The following is an 18,020-nucleotide window of genomic DNA, read 5'->3' on the forward strand; positions in this document are numbered from 1 at the left end:
GACAACCCAGATGGCTAAAAGCAGTACATAGGTTTGAGAAGACAGTGGTGATCAAAGCTGTCTTTTGGCCTCTGGGGCAGCGTCATAGTGAAAATATAGGATATTAACCCAAGCCAGAGGACGAAAGTAAGGTAAAGAGTAGGGGTTGAAAACTTGAATACCCATAGAAGTTGGCAAATAATATAAATGAATGAGGCAGTCTAGCTGGCAACTGTGCCTGATGGAGAGTCCCTGCCCCTCTTAGATTCCGTCGTTCATTGCTGTATGGAATATGGACCCAGATTTTTGTGTAAAATCTTGTGTTTAAATGTTAGTAACTAATTTTTTTCCCTAGTATGTACATTGCAGGCCAAATTTAGCCAACAGTGTACCAGTTTGCGACTACTGTCTTTTAGAGGGGCTCTTTTACTTATTTAACGATAATGATGATGTGATACTCTAGGTAATTTTATACCCATAAACTTTCTTGGAGAAAAAAATAAAGGACAGAAAAGCCTTCCCATCTGATTTTCTAATACATCTTGCTGACTTCTCTACAAAAGATTGAGATTTATTTAGGGGAATATGAGCTCTGTATTTTATATGGTTTAGTTTAATTACCTGTAGCATTCTGTCTGTATTTCAGTGCAGTTCCAATTACCTGTTTCTGTTCAGCTTGGAGTTTTATTTATAAGGTATCAAAATTATTTTTGATACATCAGTGAATAGGAGTATCCATCTTATATGTATATGGTACTGTCTCTGTCATTTAATGTTCTTGATGATAGCTGTTACTCCTGTAAGTAGTAGTAATGATTTTTTTAAAGCCAACTTATGTTTTTTAAAAAATTTCTCTTCTTAAATAATTTTTCCAACTTTTTATTGTGATCTTTTAAAAAATACAGAAAAATTGAAGAACAGTAAAATGATTACTCACATACCCACTACCAACATTCAACTGTTAACATTTTGCCATATTATATGGCTAATTGATTGATGTACTTAACCATTTGCAAATGAGTTACAGACATCATGGTGTTTTACTGCCATATACTTGAGCATGCACCTAGAAATAAAAAATTCCATAACCACAAATGCCATCTTATAGATTTGTGTATGTGTGTATGTATTGTGCACACATGCTTGTGTGTTGTATATAAGCAACACAGGAACTAGAGTGTACCCAGGAGATGATCATGAATCTGAAACAAAACTAAACCTCCTCTGTCTTATGTTGATTATTTCCTGCAACAGAAGTGAAGGCTACATTGGATCTGGGTCAGAGCAGACATGATCTTTATTGCTGTGATCCCTGGACAGCATCCATCCAAGTGCCTTCAGAAACATGAGTTTCCTTTCACAGCAAGGCTCTCAGCGATAAGGAGACTATCTATACTTGTTGGGATAGGACTCTTTCCCAAAACTCCTAGCCTCAGGCAGTGTCTTTGTTAGATTGGGAGAACAGGTTTTAATAGGAATAAGTCCCTCTTCTCCTGGCTTGAATCTCCAGGTAAATGACAGGTTATTTATGGAGGCAAAGATCCAGGGAGACATCAAGCTTTACTATAGAATTTTAGCAGGAGGTCTGGATATTTGGTCATTTGTTAATATGTACCCATGACCCATTTTAGTAAAAAGGTGCTTATGCTACAGAGAAAACTGAAAATCTTGAGTAGTCTAACCTTAAAATTTTCAAAATTTTAATGGAACGTCTCTTCTGTTTAGCAACTTTTTGCATGTGAATGTCAATAATCCTACTCTGTTTTCCTGTCTGCTCTCTAAAAAAGGGGTTTTGTGTCAGTGTTAACTAGGGTTTACTATTGGGATTTTCCCAGTTTCACCCTAGAGCTGTTACAAAAGATGTCTCCATTTATTTATGCTTTGTGCTTTTCTGTGGAAGATTTCCAGTATTGTGATTGTGTTCCTTTTCACCCTCCTTTTAAAATATTATTTTCCTCTATTGTAGGTTTTTTTCCTTAGGTATATTGACTGAAGTTTAATGAGAAGAATTGTGACCAGCTAGGAGAATTTTCTGCAAGGAATGGAATTAGCTCATAGCTTACTGCTGAATGAAGAAGCATACAATCAACTGGGTGACGTTCAGAAGGCAGAGTTTATTTTTGATTGGTTGAGGTATTTGGAGAAGCTCTTGCTAGCAACCAGCAGGGTGAGTAAAATTGCAAAAACTGTTTTTTGAGGTTTTTTTTACTTGCCAGATAATGTTTAAGTTCCTTTGATTTGATATTCTAGTTCTGTCCAGTATAGCCTAAATTAGCTTTTGAAGGTTAGACCTTAGTAAGACTTTATATTGAAATAGGTTTCTTCTGTTCAAAAGAGCAGGAACAAATTAGCCAGTATTTGTAGTATGACTTTCAAATATATTAAAAACTAACTACAGAGCACATTGTGTTAGATTTCATTATCATTGTCTTCTGTACCTTGTGTCACTCCACATGCATGACATCCTGGTGCAGTATAGCGCTAAATAATGTGCTGGGAGTTTCACTTTAAAAAAAAGTGTGAACTCTTTAAGGGGAGTAAGAATCGAGGAGCCTTTGAGTAAACATATTCCCTTTTAAAAGTTTATGAAATGGCTACCAGAAAGTGAAGACTAATCACTCATACCCTTTACCGACATTCAGCAGTTGTTAACATTTTGCCATGTTTAACTGATTTACAGAGCCATGTGAGTTGCTACTTTACTTCTAATACTTTTGCATACATCTCCTAAAAATAAAGATATTCTACAGAATGACAGCACCCTATGTAATGCAGAAATGGTGCAAAGACACTACTCATGGAGACATTTAGAATTTAACAAATGACAAAAATCCATACACTAAATTAACAAATATTTTATGGTGGAAGTTTAGGCCTCAGGGAGCACCTGAATACCATTACCACTGTGATGATATTCTGTACTCCTTTTTCAGAGTGTAGACAAGTAAAATGGAGTCACACTATCAGCATTTAGATGCATAAGCTTGCAAAAAGAAAATTGCACTAAACTTAGAAATGATCTGAGTAAAACAGGTAACCATTACAAGATCAGCTCTGGTGATAGGTTTTAGGTTGCTGCATATTGATGCAGATATATATTGGGTAGAGGCTTAAGAACTAAGAAGCTCTAGTTAAGATATAAATTTGCTCTACCTTTCAAACCTAAGAAGGACATAGAAAAAATAGAGCCCTTGTCTTTGTTCACAAAGACTCCAGTATATTGTAGTTCAGAATTTATTTTTTGGATATATCAGCAGGGCAACAAACTACCTGTTAATGAGGTGTAATAGCCATGCCACCAACTTATTTGTACTATTTAATCAAAATAATCTTGCATTTTTCTAGAGGCTTTTAGTTAGTTCTTAATTATATGAAAGAAAAATCATATTAGAGGATTATGTGTAATTATGTTGACTTGAATTATCTTTGTTACCTTCCTTTCTAGAGTGATGTAAGGGAGAAACAGAAAACTCTTGTGGAACAGCTCCTATCTTTGTTGAACAGCTCCCCAGGGCCTCCTATTCGCAAACTCCTTGCTAAGAATCTAGCCATTCTTTATAGTATTGGAGATACATTCTCTGTTTATGAGACAATCGATAAATGTAATGAACTTATTCGAAGCAAAGATGATTCTCCAAGTTATCTTCCCACCAAACTGTAAGTTAAATGTTAAAACTGAACATAAAAGAGTTCTTCTTTGTTGTATCATTTTTATAAAGAACCCAAACTTTGCTCTACAGTAGAAATTAACACAGCATTGTTTATCATCTGTACTTCAGTAAAATAAGTCTTAAAAAAAAAGAACCCCTGGACTTCCCTGGTGACGCAGTGGTTAAGGATCCACCTGCCAGTGCAGGGGACACGGGTTCAATCCCTGGTCCTGGAAGATTCCACATGCCGCGGAGCAACTAAGCCCATGCACCACAACTACTGAGCCCACACGCCACAACTACTGAAGCCTGCGTGCTCTAGGGCCCCCGTGCCACAACTGCTGAGCCTGCATGCTGCAACTACTGAAGCCTGCACGCCTAGAGCCCGTGCTCTACAATAAGAGAAGCCACCTCAGTGAGAAGCCCACGGACTGCAAACAGGGTAGCCCCTGCTCGCCACAACTAGAGAAAGCCCACGCGCAGCAACGAAGACCCAATGCAGTCAAATAAAAATATATATATTAAAAAAAAAAAAGAACCCAAACTACTTGATAATTATTAGGAAACTGAATACAAATTGTTTTACTCATTTTTTAAAGAATCTAACTTTCAGAAAGATCTAACGTTTTCCCATGGACTGAGAAACAGTTCTTTTAAAAAATGCTTTAGGACTTCCCTGGTGGCGCAGTGGTCGGGAGTCCGCCTGCAGGGGATGCGGGTTCGTGCCCTGGTCCGGGAGGATCCCACATGCCGTGGAGCGGCTGGGCCCGTGGGCCACGGCAGTGAGAGGCCCGTGTACAGAAAAAAAAAAAAAAAGAAAAAAAAAATGCTTTAGATATTTGAAGCTTAGATTTGGGGATCAAAACTGTCTGATAAAAATTTTAGCAGTTGAGGGACTTCCCTGGTGGTCCAGTGGTTAAGACTCCATGCTGCCAATGCAGGCGGCCCGGGTTCGATCTCTGGTCAGGGAACCAGATCCCTCACACTGCAACGAACATCCCACGTGCCAAAACTAAGACCCGGTGCAGCCAAATAAATAAATATGTAAAAATATATAAAATTTATTTTTAGCAGTTGAGTGTTTAAGGCACAAGTATTTTAAATTCTTCACGTTTTGTATGTTCTTTTAGTTTATTAATGCTTAGCAGTGAAAATTAATAGTAAATATATAGGAAAATACTCTTCTAAGATCCTAAAAGAACAACTTAGTTTCTTTCTCCGTAGGACTCAGTTCATTTTATCACCTGTTTTTTAGAGAAGGCAATTTGCCATGTATGGTTGCATAGTACTAACATTATAGAAATTTTTGTTTATTTAATTTTTAGCTTATAGTAGAATGTATTTTCCCATAAAGTTTTCAGACTTGATGAGAACATTGTTCTTTATCTTTAAGACCATCTTTGATTATCCGATATATGAAGCTCAGTTCTATTAAAAATTATTTTGTAAAAAATTTGAGGGGATGGAATCTTTGGGCTGAGATTTAGATTAGTTGAAGATACATCTTTTTAAAATTCTTGTATTGAAAATGTAATTATTTGATACTCACCTAAGTGTCATTCCCTAGGATTTAACAGTGGAATAGATTTTGGGAAATTTTATCCTTTAAAAGTAAAATTAAGTAGTCATCTTTACATGTGCTAAGATCCTTTTATTCCTGTTTTTTCATTCATGACTAATTTCTAATTTAAATGTCGTTCCAGCGCCGCTGTGGTGTGTTTGGGTTCCTTGTATAAGAAGTTGGGTAGAATACTGGGTAACACCTTTACCGATACAGTGGGCAATATTCTTAAAGCTATGAAGAGTGCAGAGGTAAATACAGACTTTATGGCTTCTTGAGTCAATAAAAGAGCTTTACCTATGACAAGCATACATAGTATGTATGTAAATATATCCATAAATGACATTTCTAGGTAGTGCACATGTGTACTTTGCATATTGAATCTTTATTAGAAAAGCAATAGTGCAATAAATTTTTGTGTATTCAGATAAATTCAAATGGGCACAAACTAAGGTGTTTCTCTGGCAGACCCATCCCTGCTCCCTCTTCTTGCATCACCTTTTCCATCTGATACTACTTACTAGTGCCAGAGCAAGTGCTTGTCACCAAGGATCCAGATACGTAGTTGGTAACTACCATATACCTGATGGATGGATTAGTATTGTACCAGCATCAGAAGGGTGTAAGGAATAAAATCAGGGTAGGAAAGAGTGTGGAGGACATAAGCATGACTAGGGTCAGGATAACCTTTCAGTGGCCAGGATATATATTGTCAGCCTTAGCCTCATTGATTTGTTGACATCATTTACCATTGTGAAACACCCTTTGTTTTTGTAACTGTCTCTTTATTGGCCTTCCAAGATATACTGTAATTTCTTGCCAACTATAGTTTAACAAGTTTTGAAATTAAAGCATTTGTATGTTTGTATATCAAAAATTTTAAGTCTGTGGTACCTTATATTTAAGGATAACTTAGCACCTTTAAATATAAAAAAATCACACCAGTACCTGTTCTTACCTTGCTTGGAAAAAGTCTAGAAAACAGCCCTGAAACAATTTATAAAAATGCTGGCCTGTCACACACATTTCTTTTTAACTGTATCAAGATAAAACATGGGAAAATTCAAATGTAAAATCTGCCAAATTTGGGCTTCCCTGGTGGAGCAGTGGTTGAGAGTCCACCTGCCGATGCAGGGGACACAGGTTCGTGCCCCAGTCCGGGAGGATCCCACGTGCCACAGAGCTGCTGGGCCCGTGAGCCATGGCCGCTGAGCCTGTGAGTCCAGAGCCTGTGCTCTGCAACGGGAGAGGCCACAACAGTGAGAGGCCCACGTACCACAAAAAAAAAAAAAAAAAAAAAAGGTTATAACAATATAAATATTTATACACCCCTCAGAGCATCTAAATTATAAAGCAAATATTGGCAGACCTAAAGAGAGAAATACACAGCAGTACAGTCATAGTGGGGACTGCAGTTATCCCCCCTTTCATCAATGGACAGATCACCCAGACAGAAATCAACATGCAAACCTTGGAGTGAACTACACATTAGACCAGTGGGACCTAATGGACGTAACCTGATCATTCCACCCCACAGCAGCAAAACATACCTCTTCTAGGGCACAGAGCATTCACCAGGGTAGATCACATATTAGGTCCCAAACAAGTCTGGGCAAGTTTAAGAAGACTGAAATCGCATGAAGTATCTTTCCCACCCGCAATGATATGAAACTAGGTGCCAGTAACGGCAGGAAGGCTGGAAAATTCTCAGTTATGTTGAGATTAACAGCAAACCATGAGGAGAGACCGTTAACATCCATAAATCTGGTTTTATTTAAAAGGATGTGTCTGTAAGATCTTTTATTTACTGAGGTATCGCTACTTTAAACTTTTTTTTTTCTCTTAACTCCATTGATCAAGCTATACTTTTTAGGCCTCATGATTAACAGAGGATTACTCTATAGGTTTCAGAAAATTTTAAGTTAGGGACTTCCTGGTGGCACAGTGGATAAGATTCCATGCTCCCAATGCAGGGGGCCTGGGTTCGATCCCTGGTCAGGGAACTAGATCCCACATGCATGCTGCAACTAAGAGTTCGCAGGTCACAACTAAGGAGCCTGCCTGCCACAGCGAAGACCTGGTGCAACCAAATAAGTTGATATTTTTTTAAAAAAAGAAAATTTAAAGTTATTGCTAAGTACTTTATTGCTCCTCCACTTTTACCTTTATGATTTAGTTGATACCACAACGTTTTGGAGATGTCAAAAGGGATTTCCACCTTTGATACACACCAGTAGTGATAAATAGCATTTGAAATTGGCGTAAAAGAAAGTTAAGAAGTTTCCCGTTAGGACTCATTTTGTTAACATCTACCTATAATTACTATCATGCTCCTTTGAACAAAAATAGATTAATAACATTACTATGAAAATGATACTTGATCTTTCTCCAAATTTAACTTACCTATAGTGGCCTTAACTTCCTGAGACGTAGAAAGCATTTGGAACATTTAGTAAAACATCATAATATAAGCAGCTACTATTTCTTGAGTGTTTACTAAGTCCAGGCACTGTGGTGAATGATTTCCCCACAGGGGCTTACTTACTTCTCACACTGGCACAGTGGGGTTCATCTTATCCTCGTTTCATTTTTTCATTTCTTTTTTTTGGCCATGCTGTGCAGTACGTGAGATCTTGGTTCCCCGAACAGGCATCAAACTCATGCCCCCTTCAGTGGGAGCACAGAGTCTTAGCCACTGGACCGCTGGGGAGGTCCCTTATCCTCATTTTATAGATGAAGAAATAAGTAAGAACAACTTAAAGTCACACAGCTACTAAGGTTCAGAGCCAAGATTCAAACCCAGGTCTTTTAAAATGTAAACCCAGACTTTTAACCTCTGAGTTAAAATACTTGAACCAATAAATGGTAAAATATCAATAGCTATGAACTCAACTGAGCATTTACTGTGTGTCAGGCACTGTTCTAAGCACTTCACATGTAGTAACTCATTTGATCCTCACAACAATCATTTAACTTTTATCTTTAAGATAAAGAAACAGATTTGCCCAAAGACATATAGCTAGTAGGTGGCAGGCCGTGCACTCTTACCATGTTACCTCATTTATAGCAACCATTTATTGAGTGCTTGACAACATGCAAGTCTTATGCCTGGTGCTTCCCATATAATTTCATTTAATCTGCACATCAACCCTATAAAATTCGTATTATGTTGAAGTGTAACATATACAAGTAACACTTTTAAAATAGTAAACACTAAGAAATAGCAGTTATTCATGTGTCTTGATGTCAGAATAGGTTGGTTAGTGTGTACAAAAATCTGAGTATTTCTCTAATATGAGATAAATTTCAATGCTTAATACTGTTCTTCACAGCGAATTTTTTTTCCCGTTCTTTAAATTTTTTCCTCTTTGATAGTCACAAGGTCGATATGAGATCATGCTGAGTCTGCAAAACATATTGAGTGGACTGGGAGCTGCTGCTACACCTTGCCACAGGGATGTTTATAAAGCTGCTAGATCCTGCTTAACAGATAGATCCATGGCCGTTCGTTGTGCTGCTGCAAAGGTAAAATAGTCTAATGAGTAGAATTTCTAAAAATTAATATAAAGACAACTAAATCAGTTTATTCCAGTGAAAACACTAGTAACAGCTACATGATCTTAGAGCTGCAACCTTGGCATTCAGATAGGACTATCTCATTTTAACATATGAGGAGACTGAGGCCCTGAGAGGTATATGAATTTCCCAGGGTTCTTAAAGTGGTTAGCAGCACATTGTTGGAAGTGGGGAGTTCAAGTTACCAGACTCTAAGTATTCCTTCCATTCCACTGTGCTTCCTCTCTATAATTGTGTAAAATTTACATGTACCATTTATGTTGTTTGAAAATGATTTGGTTTTGTTTTTATCATGCTTTCTTAACATAGTTGGTTATATAGTGAAGTGTTTATGTTGGAATTATTCTCACAATTGCTTATAGCCAACAGATAGGTTCTACAGACATTTTTCATAGCCCACTGAATTAGAAATGGGTCTTTCTCCTACCCTTTGTGGACACGTTGCTTTGTATAGTATAATTTTTATGACTTTTTAGTAAGTATTCACTTATTGTCCCTACAATCATTATTTAGAGACTTTGGATTTGTGTATTATTTTTGCTAGATCTTGACAGGTTCTGCAACTTAGGTAGATCTGAACCTGACATTTATATTTTGTTTTTCATTAATTTCTTTTTTTCCCGATTGAACAGTGTCTCCTTGAACTTCAGAATGAGGCCGTCTTTATGTGGAGTACAGACCTGGACAGTGTGGCCACACTATGTTTTAAATCCTTTGAAGGCTCCAATTATGATGTGCGGATTTCAGTTTCAAAGCTACTAGGCACAGTGTTGGCCAAAGCTATAATTTCTAAACATCCAGGAGCAGGTAAATTCATGTAATTATTTTCATAATGTCTTCCATAATTTTTTCCCAGTTGATTTAAACAAACATATGGTAGCATTACTGCTACCCATTATTACTTTTGAAAAGAGGCAGAATATCATATAAATTTTAGTTTGGAAACATGTCTGTAAGTCCTAAGATTTCATTTTAAAACAATTCAGTGAAAGTTTGAGGAAAAAATTAAAAGAACTCTTAAATAAATGTGCTTTATTCAGTCATTGTCTTCCTCTACACCATGGCTTTTTTTTTTTTTAAGTGAATTGTGGAGTGTTATCCAATAAGAGTTATGATCTAATTCTTGAGAATTTTTTTTTTAAGCAGCATGCATCTGATTACATACATTTGGCTTGCCATCTTCTAGATTGGTGTAAGGGAGCAATGATGTAAATAATTCCAAACAGCAGATACTTGAAATTTACTGTATTTGCACAATTTGTGTTTGTGTTTATTCCCTGTTTATACACTCCTAGGCAGTGAGCAAGGATGGAGTATTTTTTAAAACAAAAGGGTTTGCCTGGATTTAATCTACAGTGTATATAAAACATCGGTGACTAATTAAAAACTTGCTTTATTATTCTGTCTCCAAAGAATAACAGTCTCACGCTAATGAAAATGTGATTGTTCTATAGAACATTGCTCCTCAATATCTGCAAACCGAAAGTACTGGCATCACCTGGGAGCTCTTAAGAAGTGCAGAAACCCAGATGCCACCTAACTTACTAAATCAAATTCTCATTTTAACAAGATTCCCAGATACTTTGTATGCACATTAAAGTTTTAGAGTCATTGCTCTAGAAATTGTTTATTGTGACATTAAGAAGTGTTCTGGTTTCTGCTAAGCCAGTGTTTCTCAACCAGAGCTGAGAGAGGACAGTGAGTACAGCATATCAGAATCACCTAGGAAGCATTAACAACTATATAGTCCCTTCATTCTCCAGTTGAGACCCACAAGTTTAAAATTTATAATAAATTTTTTTTTTAGGTTTTGGTTCTTCTAATCTTGTAATTCAGAGTTGTTCAGGGCATTTAAAAGGTTAAATCTTAAGCCATCTAAGAGATTGAAATTAGAAGAAGACATGTTTAATCAAACCCTCTTGAAAATGTGAATTGCTCATTTCCATAAATGTATCATTAGCACTAGTACACAGTTGCAGTAAAAACAAGCAAAATACAGAATTGCCTAACAAATGTGAATAATATTTAAATGTATATCCTCCTAGAGTAGCACTAAACTAATAACAGCATTTTTGCAATCAGACTAAGCAAAGTGAAGAACCAGCTTCACCCACACTAAAAAATCTTTGGCCTAATCTTTTGTTAGGAATTCTGTCATCTTGCATCTGTAAGTTCTAGGCTTGTGTTATAATTAAGTTATTTTCATACAACTAAAAAGTGATCTAGATGTCATAGTAGATTTTTTTAAAGTAGGAGACTAATAGTTAGCAACACAGTGCTTAATAATTTGGAAAAGAAATACAATGGAGGTTTGTACACTCAGCCACAATATTCGAAGATTATGAGGTACAGAACTGAAATGATTTTCCTAGTAAAATCAGCAGACTTCTAATAAATGGTATATTTTACCAAGGCATTTAAAAAGCAGGGATTGAGTATGACATTTTCCTAACATTGGCATAAGTTGCCAAGGATTTATGGAATCCTTTAAAGTTACTTCTTGACCATGAACCTCAAGTCGTAGTATATGTCCCTCGTCCATTCACTGTCCCACTTTCCTAATTGACTGTTTTATACCTTTATCTTCTCCCATGTTACTTTCATTTGACGGCCTATCTTCCATAGGCTTCCCTACTAAATCTACCACCTTCCAGCATCTATACCCATATACTCTGACTTCTCCACTGTTACTAAGATGAATTATCTCGTCTTCTGTTAAAGCCATACGTTCAATATGTATTAGAGCTCATCCTCTCACCTGCTCGAGGACATAGCTCTAGGAAGTCTCCCCTCTGCTACATCAACTTTTCCTTCTCTATTGGATTATTCCCTATAAAGACATGTGCTTTTCCCCCTCTCATCTTAAAAAAAAGTTTTTTTTCTTGTATTTTACCTCCCCAGCCAGCTGGAGCCCCATTTCTCTTCCCTTTGCAGCAGAGTTCCTCAGAGGAGTTCTTGATACTCTGTTTTTAGTCTCTCTCTTCTTTCAAACACACTTCAGTTAGGATTTTACCCCAGTTAACTCTTTTTTTATATATATAAATTTATTTATTTATTTTTGTCTGCGTTGGGTCTTCGTTGCTGCACGTGGGCTTTCTCTAGTTGCGGCGAGCGGTGGCTACTCTTCTTTGCGGTGTGCAGGCTTCTCATTGTGGTGGCTTCTCTTGTTGTGGAGCATGGGTTCTAGGCACACGGGCTTTAGTAGTTGTGGATGGTGGGCTCGTGGGCTCTAGAGTGCTGGCTCAGTAGTTCCGGCACACAGGCTTAGTTGCTCCACAGCATGTGGGATCTTCCCGGACCAGGGCTTGAACCCGTGTCCCCTGCATTGGCAGGCGGATTCTTAAGCACCTCGCTTAAGGGAAGCCCCAGTTAACTCTTGAAAACTGTTTTTGTTAAGGGCATCAATGACCTCCACGTTCATCAGTTATTCAATAAATAAACAAGCATTTATTGGGGGTTTATACAGGGCCACGATCTGTTCTGAGTGTGTAGAATGTGTTATTGAACAAAACAGATTAGAAGCTCCTGCCCTTTGGCACTTGTGTTCTAATATTTAGCCATGCTAAGCCAGGGGGCAGTTCTCAGTTGTCTTACTTAACCTTTCAGCAACATTTAACTCAGTTGATCTTCCTCCTCATCCTTTTTTCACTTGCCTTTTAGGACCTCACGCTCCCTTGGTTTTCTTTCTTTCTAGAAGTTTCTGTTCAGTCTTTGATGATTTCTTGTCTTCTCGTAGGAGACACCCATCACCTAGTCCTTGGTCTTCTGCTCTTTACGTAGGCTCACTCTAGATGATCTTACCCAATCTCATGGCTTAAATACCATCTATATATCAGTGATTCCTTGATTTATGTCTTTAGCCCACACTTCTCTCCTGTACACCAAACTCTCATATCTAGCTGCCCATTTGACATCTCTGTTTGGATGTCTATTTAATGTTTCAAATTAACTTGTCCTAAGTGAATGCTTGATCTCCCCTCCCTCCATGTACACATACCTGCTCTCCTTGCAGTCGCAGTCTTGCTAATCTAAGTTGATGACAGCTCTGTCCCTGCAATTGTTCAAGCCACAGTTTGTAAAGTCACCCTTGAATCTTCTCTCTCACACTCAGTAACTATTCTACCTAACAATATTAAAACATATCTACAGTTGGGACTCCTTGGAGAAGTGGCTTATGGGGTCGGGGCAAGGAAAGTCTGAGGATGAACCTGGAGCGTCTTGTGCCAGAAAGTGAGGAGCTTCCACTGGCCAGTTTTCTGAAGAAAAGCTGGTCAAATCCAGGATAGTATTAGAATTAATAATGATAGAAATGGATTATAACCTGTTAAAGAAAAAAGGAGGGCTTCCCTGGTGGCGCAGTGGTTAAGAATCCGCCTGCCAATGCAGGGGACCCGGGTTCGAGCCCTGGTCCGGGAAGATCCCACACGCCGCGGAGCAACTAAGCCCGTGCGCTACAACTACTGAGCCTGCGCTCTAGAGCCCACAAGCCACAACTACTGAGCCCACGCACCTAGAGCCCGTGTTCCACAACAAGAGAAGCTACCGCAATGAGAAACCCATGCACCACAAGGAAGAGTAGCTCCCGCTCACCACAACTAGAGAAAGCCCACATGCAGCAACGAAGACCCAACGCAGCCAAAAAAAAATTAATAAATTTATTTAAAAAAAAAAAGTATCACCACAGAGGTGGCATAGTGATTACAAATGGAAAAATATTTTACAGTGGACAAGACTGGAAGACACCTTATTCAGGTGTTCAAAGATAATATCGCTAATGTAGGGACAGATTGACACCAAGCCTGATATTTCTTTTTGATGTTATGCATTAAGAAGACTTACAGCATTACTTAATGTAGTTCTCTTGAGGAAAAGCTCAAATTGAGGGCTTTTCTATAACTACAACTAGCCATATATGTACTCTTCAAAAATGAGAAAGTGATAAGGAAGATATGGAGTCTAGGTGAAGGGTACATACGAGTTTATTTTACTATTTTTGCAGCTTTTTTGTAATTTTGAAATTTTTTCTAGTAAATTTTAAAAATATGTAAGTATGTATACCCCGATTTCTATCGTATCTACCTTGATCTAAGCCACCATCACCTCTTGCTTGAATTACTAAATTGCTCCTAATGGTTTTCTCTACTTCTGCCTTTGCCCCTCTACAGTCTCCTCTCAGCACAGAAGCAGAGTGACAGATTATATCACTCCTTTGCTCAAGGTTCTCCACTGGCACCTCACTTTACTCACCTCCTTATTACAATGATCGACAAGGTCCTATATCTTCTGCTCTTGCACCATCCTTACACACTGGTCCGTCTCCTACCAGAGCCCTCCACTGAACTCACTACACATAAAAGATACCTGCTTTATATTTTGCATGGCTTTTAATCACTGTCTAACATACTATATACTTAGTCCTTTGTTATGTTTATTGTTGTCTCTCCTTTTTAGAATTTATGATCCGCAAGAGCATGGATTTTGTACTGTTCACTTATGTTTCTCTTCCACGTGCCAATATAGATTTTTATCTGTTTCATCTTCAGGCTGAGGAGTGTATTTTTTGTTCATGACTTGGATTAACAGAAGTTTATTTTTCCACTATTTATGACTTAAGTCAATAATGAGGATCAGAGCTTGTGACCAACATTTTTCAGAAGAATGAAAGGGCGAAAATGAGTTCTTTTTTTAAAGGAGATGTTATTCCCTAGATATTCACAGGGAGAAACTCAGCTATGTCAAACTGAAGACAAATTTAAAACGTTCTGCCTAACTAAGCTCTTAATTATTGCAGCCTAAGGGTTGACTGGGCAGTTTTAGTAATATTTAGCTTTGCTTTCTTCAGAGACTGAGGATGTAACAAAAGTTGTACTTGCAGTTGAGAATTTTTAGAAAACAGGCCATGGTGGTTACTTTATGTAAGTTTCATTAAGAGTTGTAGAGCATTTAGAAAGATAAAATTGTGATTTTGGCCTTTTTAGTATTTCAAAAGAATTTTCAAAGTTTTGTATAGCATTCTCACTCATGGAGAGCTAGGGCCATTTATTTATGTTTTCCCTTGTTTAACTTGAGGACAAGAGAGCAGTAGGTCATAATCTCAAAGTGGCATAGACTCTAAGATGTCATTGACATGATACACCAGAGTCCATTATGATTTGACCTCTGAACCGTCGTGTGACTTTATGTTTTAGTGTGTGTAATGTCCTATAAATTTTGCCTTTTGTTTGGATTTTTAGTTTATTTTTGTTTCTGTTAACGTACTGTTCAAGATCATGCAAACCAAGATCACGCATTAAAATTTAGTCTGTAAAATAGAATCACATGTATTGTTTTGTTCTTTGTTATAGCAGCCTCACGTCAAAGCGTTCGCAGAGTATCTCTGGAGGAAGTTCTGGAATTACTAGGAACAGGGTTTCTACGTGGGAGTTCAGGATTTCTTCGAGCCAGTGGAGATATGCTGAAAGGAACCAGTTCAGTCAGTAGGGATGTCCGAGTTGGAGTTACTCAGGTTAGAATCACAAATCAGTATCTAAATGTAATTCTCACTGGCCTATAGTGAAAGTTTTAGTATCTGACTCCAGGTGGAAGTGATACTGTGCAAGGTCATCACTTATGGTCTCATGTTTATAAATAGATGGGGTGAGGCCAAGACGCTTTATAAAAAACTAGATTACAAGAGAACCTTATTTATACAAAGCCAACTAAATAGGCTATTACCCACAATGTGTTTTCAGTTTGTAATGATGGGAGACTATTGTTTATTTCCTTTGAAACATAAACAACATTTTTTTGTTTGTTTCTAGGCCTTGGGCTTCCATGTGTCTTGCGGTTTAACATGTTTTCCATTGTGTTTGTGTGTGCTTATACAGTTCTGATTTAAGCTTTTAGGTACATAATATTTGGCATGGGCAATATTATATTTCTGTTTTATATGGTTTCTACTTCAAAATAAAGATTACAGCATGTAATCTACTTAAGTGCTTAAATTCTTGGTCCTAAACAAAACTTAAAAAGCTAAACCTTGGGAAGAGGGTCTTAGAATAAGGCAATATAGAGGTCTTTGCATTCTTTCCTCGAACTATCTTGATTTCTAAGTGCCATTATGGTTCAAAGCAAACATGTTTTTTTTTAAATTCACATATATATCCTCTTTATTTAATACTGTATGATATTAGATTTCATGAAAATATAAGACATCCCAGTATAATTGTAAACTGTGTATTTTAAGAAAACAGATTACATAAGAAAACTACTGTCTGTATCGCTGGAGCAAGCCAAACCATTAACATTCATGAAAATAAAGAGCAGTGATTCGTCAACCATAAACTTTCTTTTCTGGTTTCTAGAACTGAATTCCCTTAGAGTTATGGTATTAGACCATAGTTCATTCTTACACTGTGTTCATATGTTTGATTTGGGTTTTCTTTTTCAGAATGTTAAAGACCTTAGGGACTTCCCTGGTGGTCCAGTGGTTAAGACTCCGGGCTTCCACTGTAGGGGGCATGGGTTCGATCCCTGTTTGGGGAACTAAGATCCCACATGCTGCTCAGCGTGTGGCCAAAAAATTGAAGGAAAAAAAAACCAACACAGAATGTTAAAGAGTTTGAATGCTTTGTTTGGAGAAGTCACAGGCACATTTTACTTATTAGCTAGCTATGCTGGCTATCCTGAAACTTTGTAGTCTGACCAAAATAAAACAGGCAGCATAAATGAAACCTCAGTTGAAAGACTGCGTACTTCAATTTTGGCTTAACAAACAGAAAAACAGTACTACATTTATATAGCTAAGGTGGCTATATAAATGAGGAAAGACTAAAAAGAAATGTTAATAAATTCTGCATATTTCATGGAAGAGAAAACATTAATATAGAATTGAAATTATTTCATTTTGAAGATAAAACTCTTTTCTTTTTTAGGCTTACGTGGTGTTTGTTTCAACACTAGGAGGAGCATGGCTGGAGAAAAATTTTGCTGCCTTTCTTTCTCATACCCTAAGCCTGGTTTCACAGTCACACCCTAAGGCCACCCAAACTCAGATTGACGCTGTCTGCAGTCGCCGTTGTGTTTCATTTATCCTTCGAGCTACTGTTGGAAGCCTTCTTGGAGAAAAGGCTCAAATTGCTGCTGCCAAGGATATTTGCCAGGCTATCTGGAAGTTAAAGAAAGTTATGGGTATGGGTCTTCTAAGAGAGTCTGTTTTAACAGTGCTAAAGGGATTGTCCTTTTGGAAAAGCTGGACTGGTATATAATTATATTAATACCCAAAAAACACTTTTATAATACAGGTCAGTTGTTTCAGAGTAAAGCAGTCTATATATAGATGAGACATAAATTATCTACCTTGATAAGAACTATTATATATATATGTACTGATCTTAAAGGCTGGTGGATAGTAGTTCCTCAGAATTCATAATCTTCCTATAGAAGTTAAGATACATTGTCTTTGAAACAATTAGTTCATCTCAGTTCTTGTACTGTCCTAAGTCTACTCTGCTTATCTTGAGTATTGATAAAATTGGAGTTCTCCCTTTCAGTGCCACTTGCTAAAAGAGTAATAAGGCATCTCTGATCAGGTTGCTTGAACTAAATTGGTTATATTAGTTTAATTCTTTCTCTATAGATGCAAGTCCCCATTTTAGTATTTTAGTTACTGCCTCAAGGGTTTCACATATATCAAGTGGAGGTATTAATTTTTACCTTCATATGTTTCTGCTCCTAGTACCTACCCTCTGTAATAAATTTTAATAAAACAGTGATGTCTAGTTAATTCTTATACTTCTATCAGATGCTGTAATGAGTGACGGTAATCTGGAAACCCGGCTTGGCTCCGCAGATGTAGCAGCCAGCCAGCATTTGTTGGTATGTGCTTTACAAGAACTTGGAAATCTCATACACAGTCTTGGCACCACAGCTGCACCTTTGCTACAGGATTCAAGTGCAGGTATCTGTTGTTTGTGACTAGTATGAATACTTTGTTTTTACTTTTACTTTAGACAACTTTTCTCCAAGGCAGAAAAGCTCCCTCATATAGCTCATTTATTATAGATTCCACTATAGATTTATTAGAGTTGTTTTATGAAATATATATAATCAAGATTTTTAAAGGTTTGTTTTTTTGTTTTTGTTTTTTTTCCTTTTGCTTTTGTAACTAAAGATGGTTCTCTAGGTCTCTCTCTATCTCCAGCCCCCATCTGGAGATATTTAAGATAACACAGAAAAATGGAGAAGTAAACCTGAACTCGTATCTCTCATCTGCA

The 18,020-nt window shown here is 37.3% G+C and overlaps 1 protein-coding gene across 1 annotated transcript in view; it reads left to right on the forward strand.

Moving 5' to 3' along the window:
- Positions 1–2,020: 2,020 nt before the first annotated feature.
- HEATR5A (HEAT repeat containing 5A) overlaps positions 2,021–18,020 on the forward strand; it is a 91,441-nt gene continuing 75,441 nt past the window's right edge. Inside the window, exons 1-8 of the mRNA XM_065871438.1 lie at positions 2,021–2,146; positions 3,425–3,636; positions 5,333–5,441; positions 8,566–8,715; positions 9,399–9,573; positions 15,111–15,271; positions 16,680–16,935; positions 17,549–17,704. Of these exons, the coding sequence (XP_065727510.1) occupies positions 2,021–2,146; positions 3,425–3,636; positions 5,333–5,441; positions 8,566–8,715; positions 9,399–9,573; positions 15,111–15,271; positions 16,680–16,935; positions 17,549–17,704 (1,345 nt within the window). The remainder of the gene's footprint in view (positions 2,147–3,424; positions 3,637–5,332; positions 5,442–8,565; positions 8,716–9,398; positions 9,574–15,110; positions 15,272–16,679; positions 16,936–17,548; positions 17,705–18,020) is intronic.

The sequence above is a fragment of the Phocoena phocoena genome, chromosome 2 (assembly GCF_963924675.1).
Source record: "Phocoena phocoena chromosome 2, mPhoPho1.1, whole genome shotgun sequence".
NCBI lineage: Eukaryota > Metazoa > Chordata > Mammalia > Artiodactyla > Phocoenidae > Phocoena > Phocoena phocoena.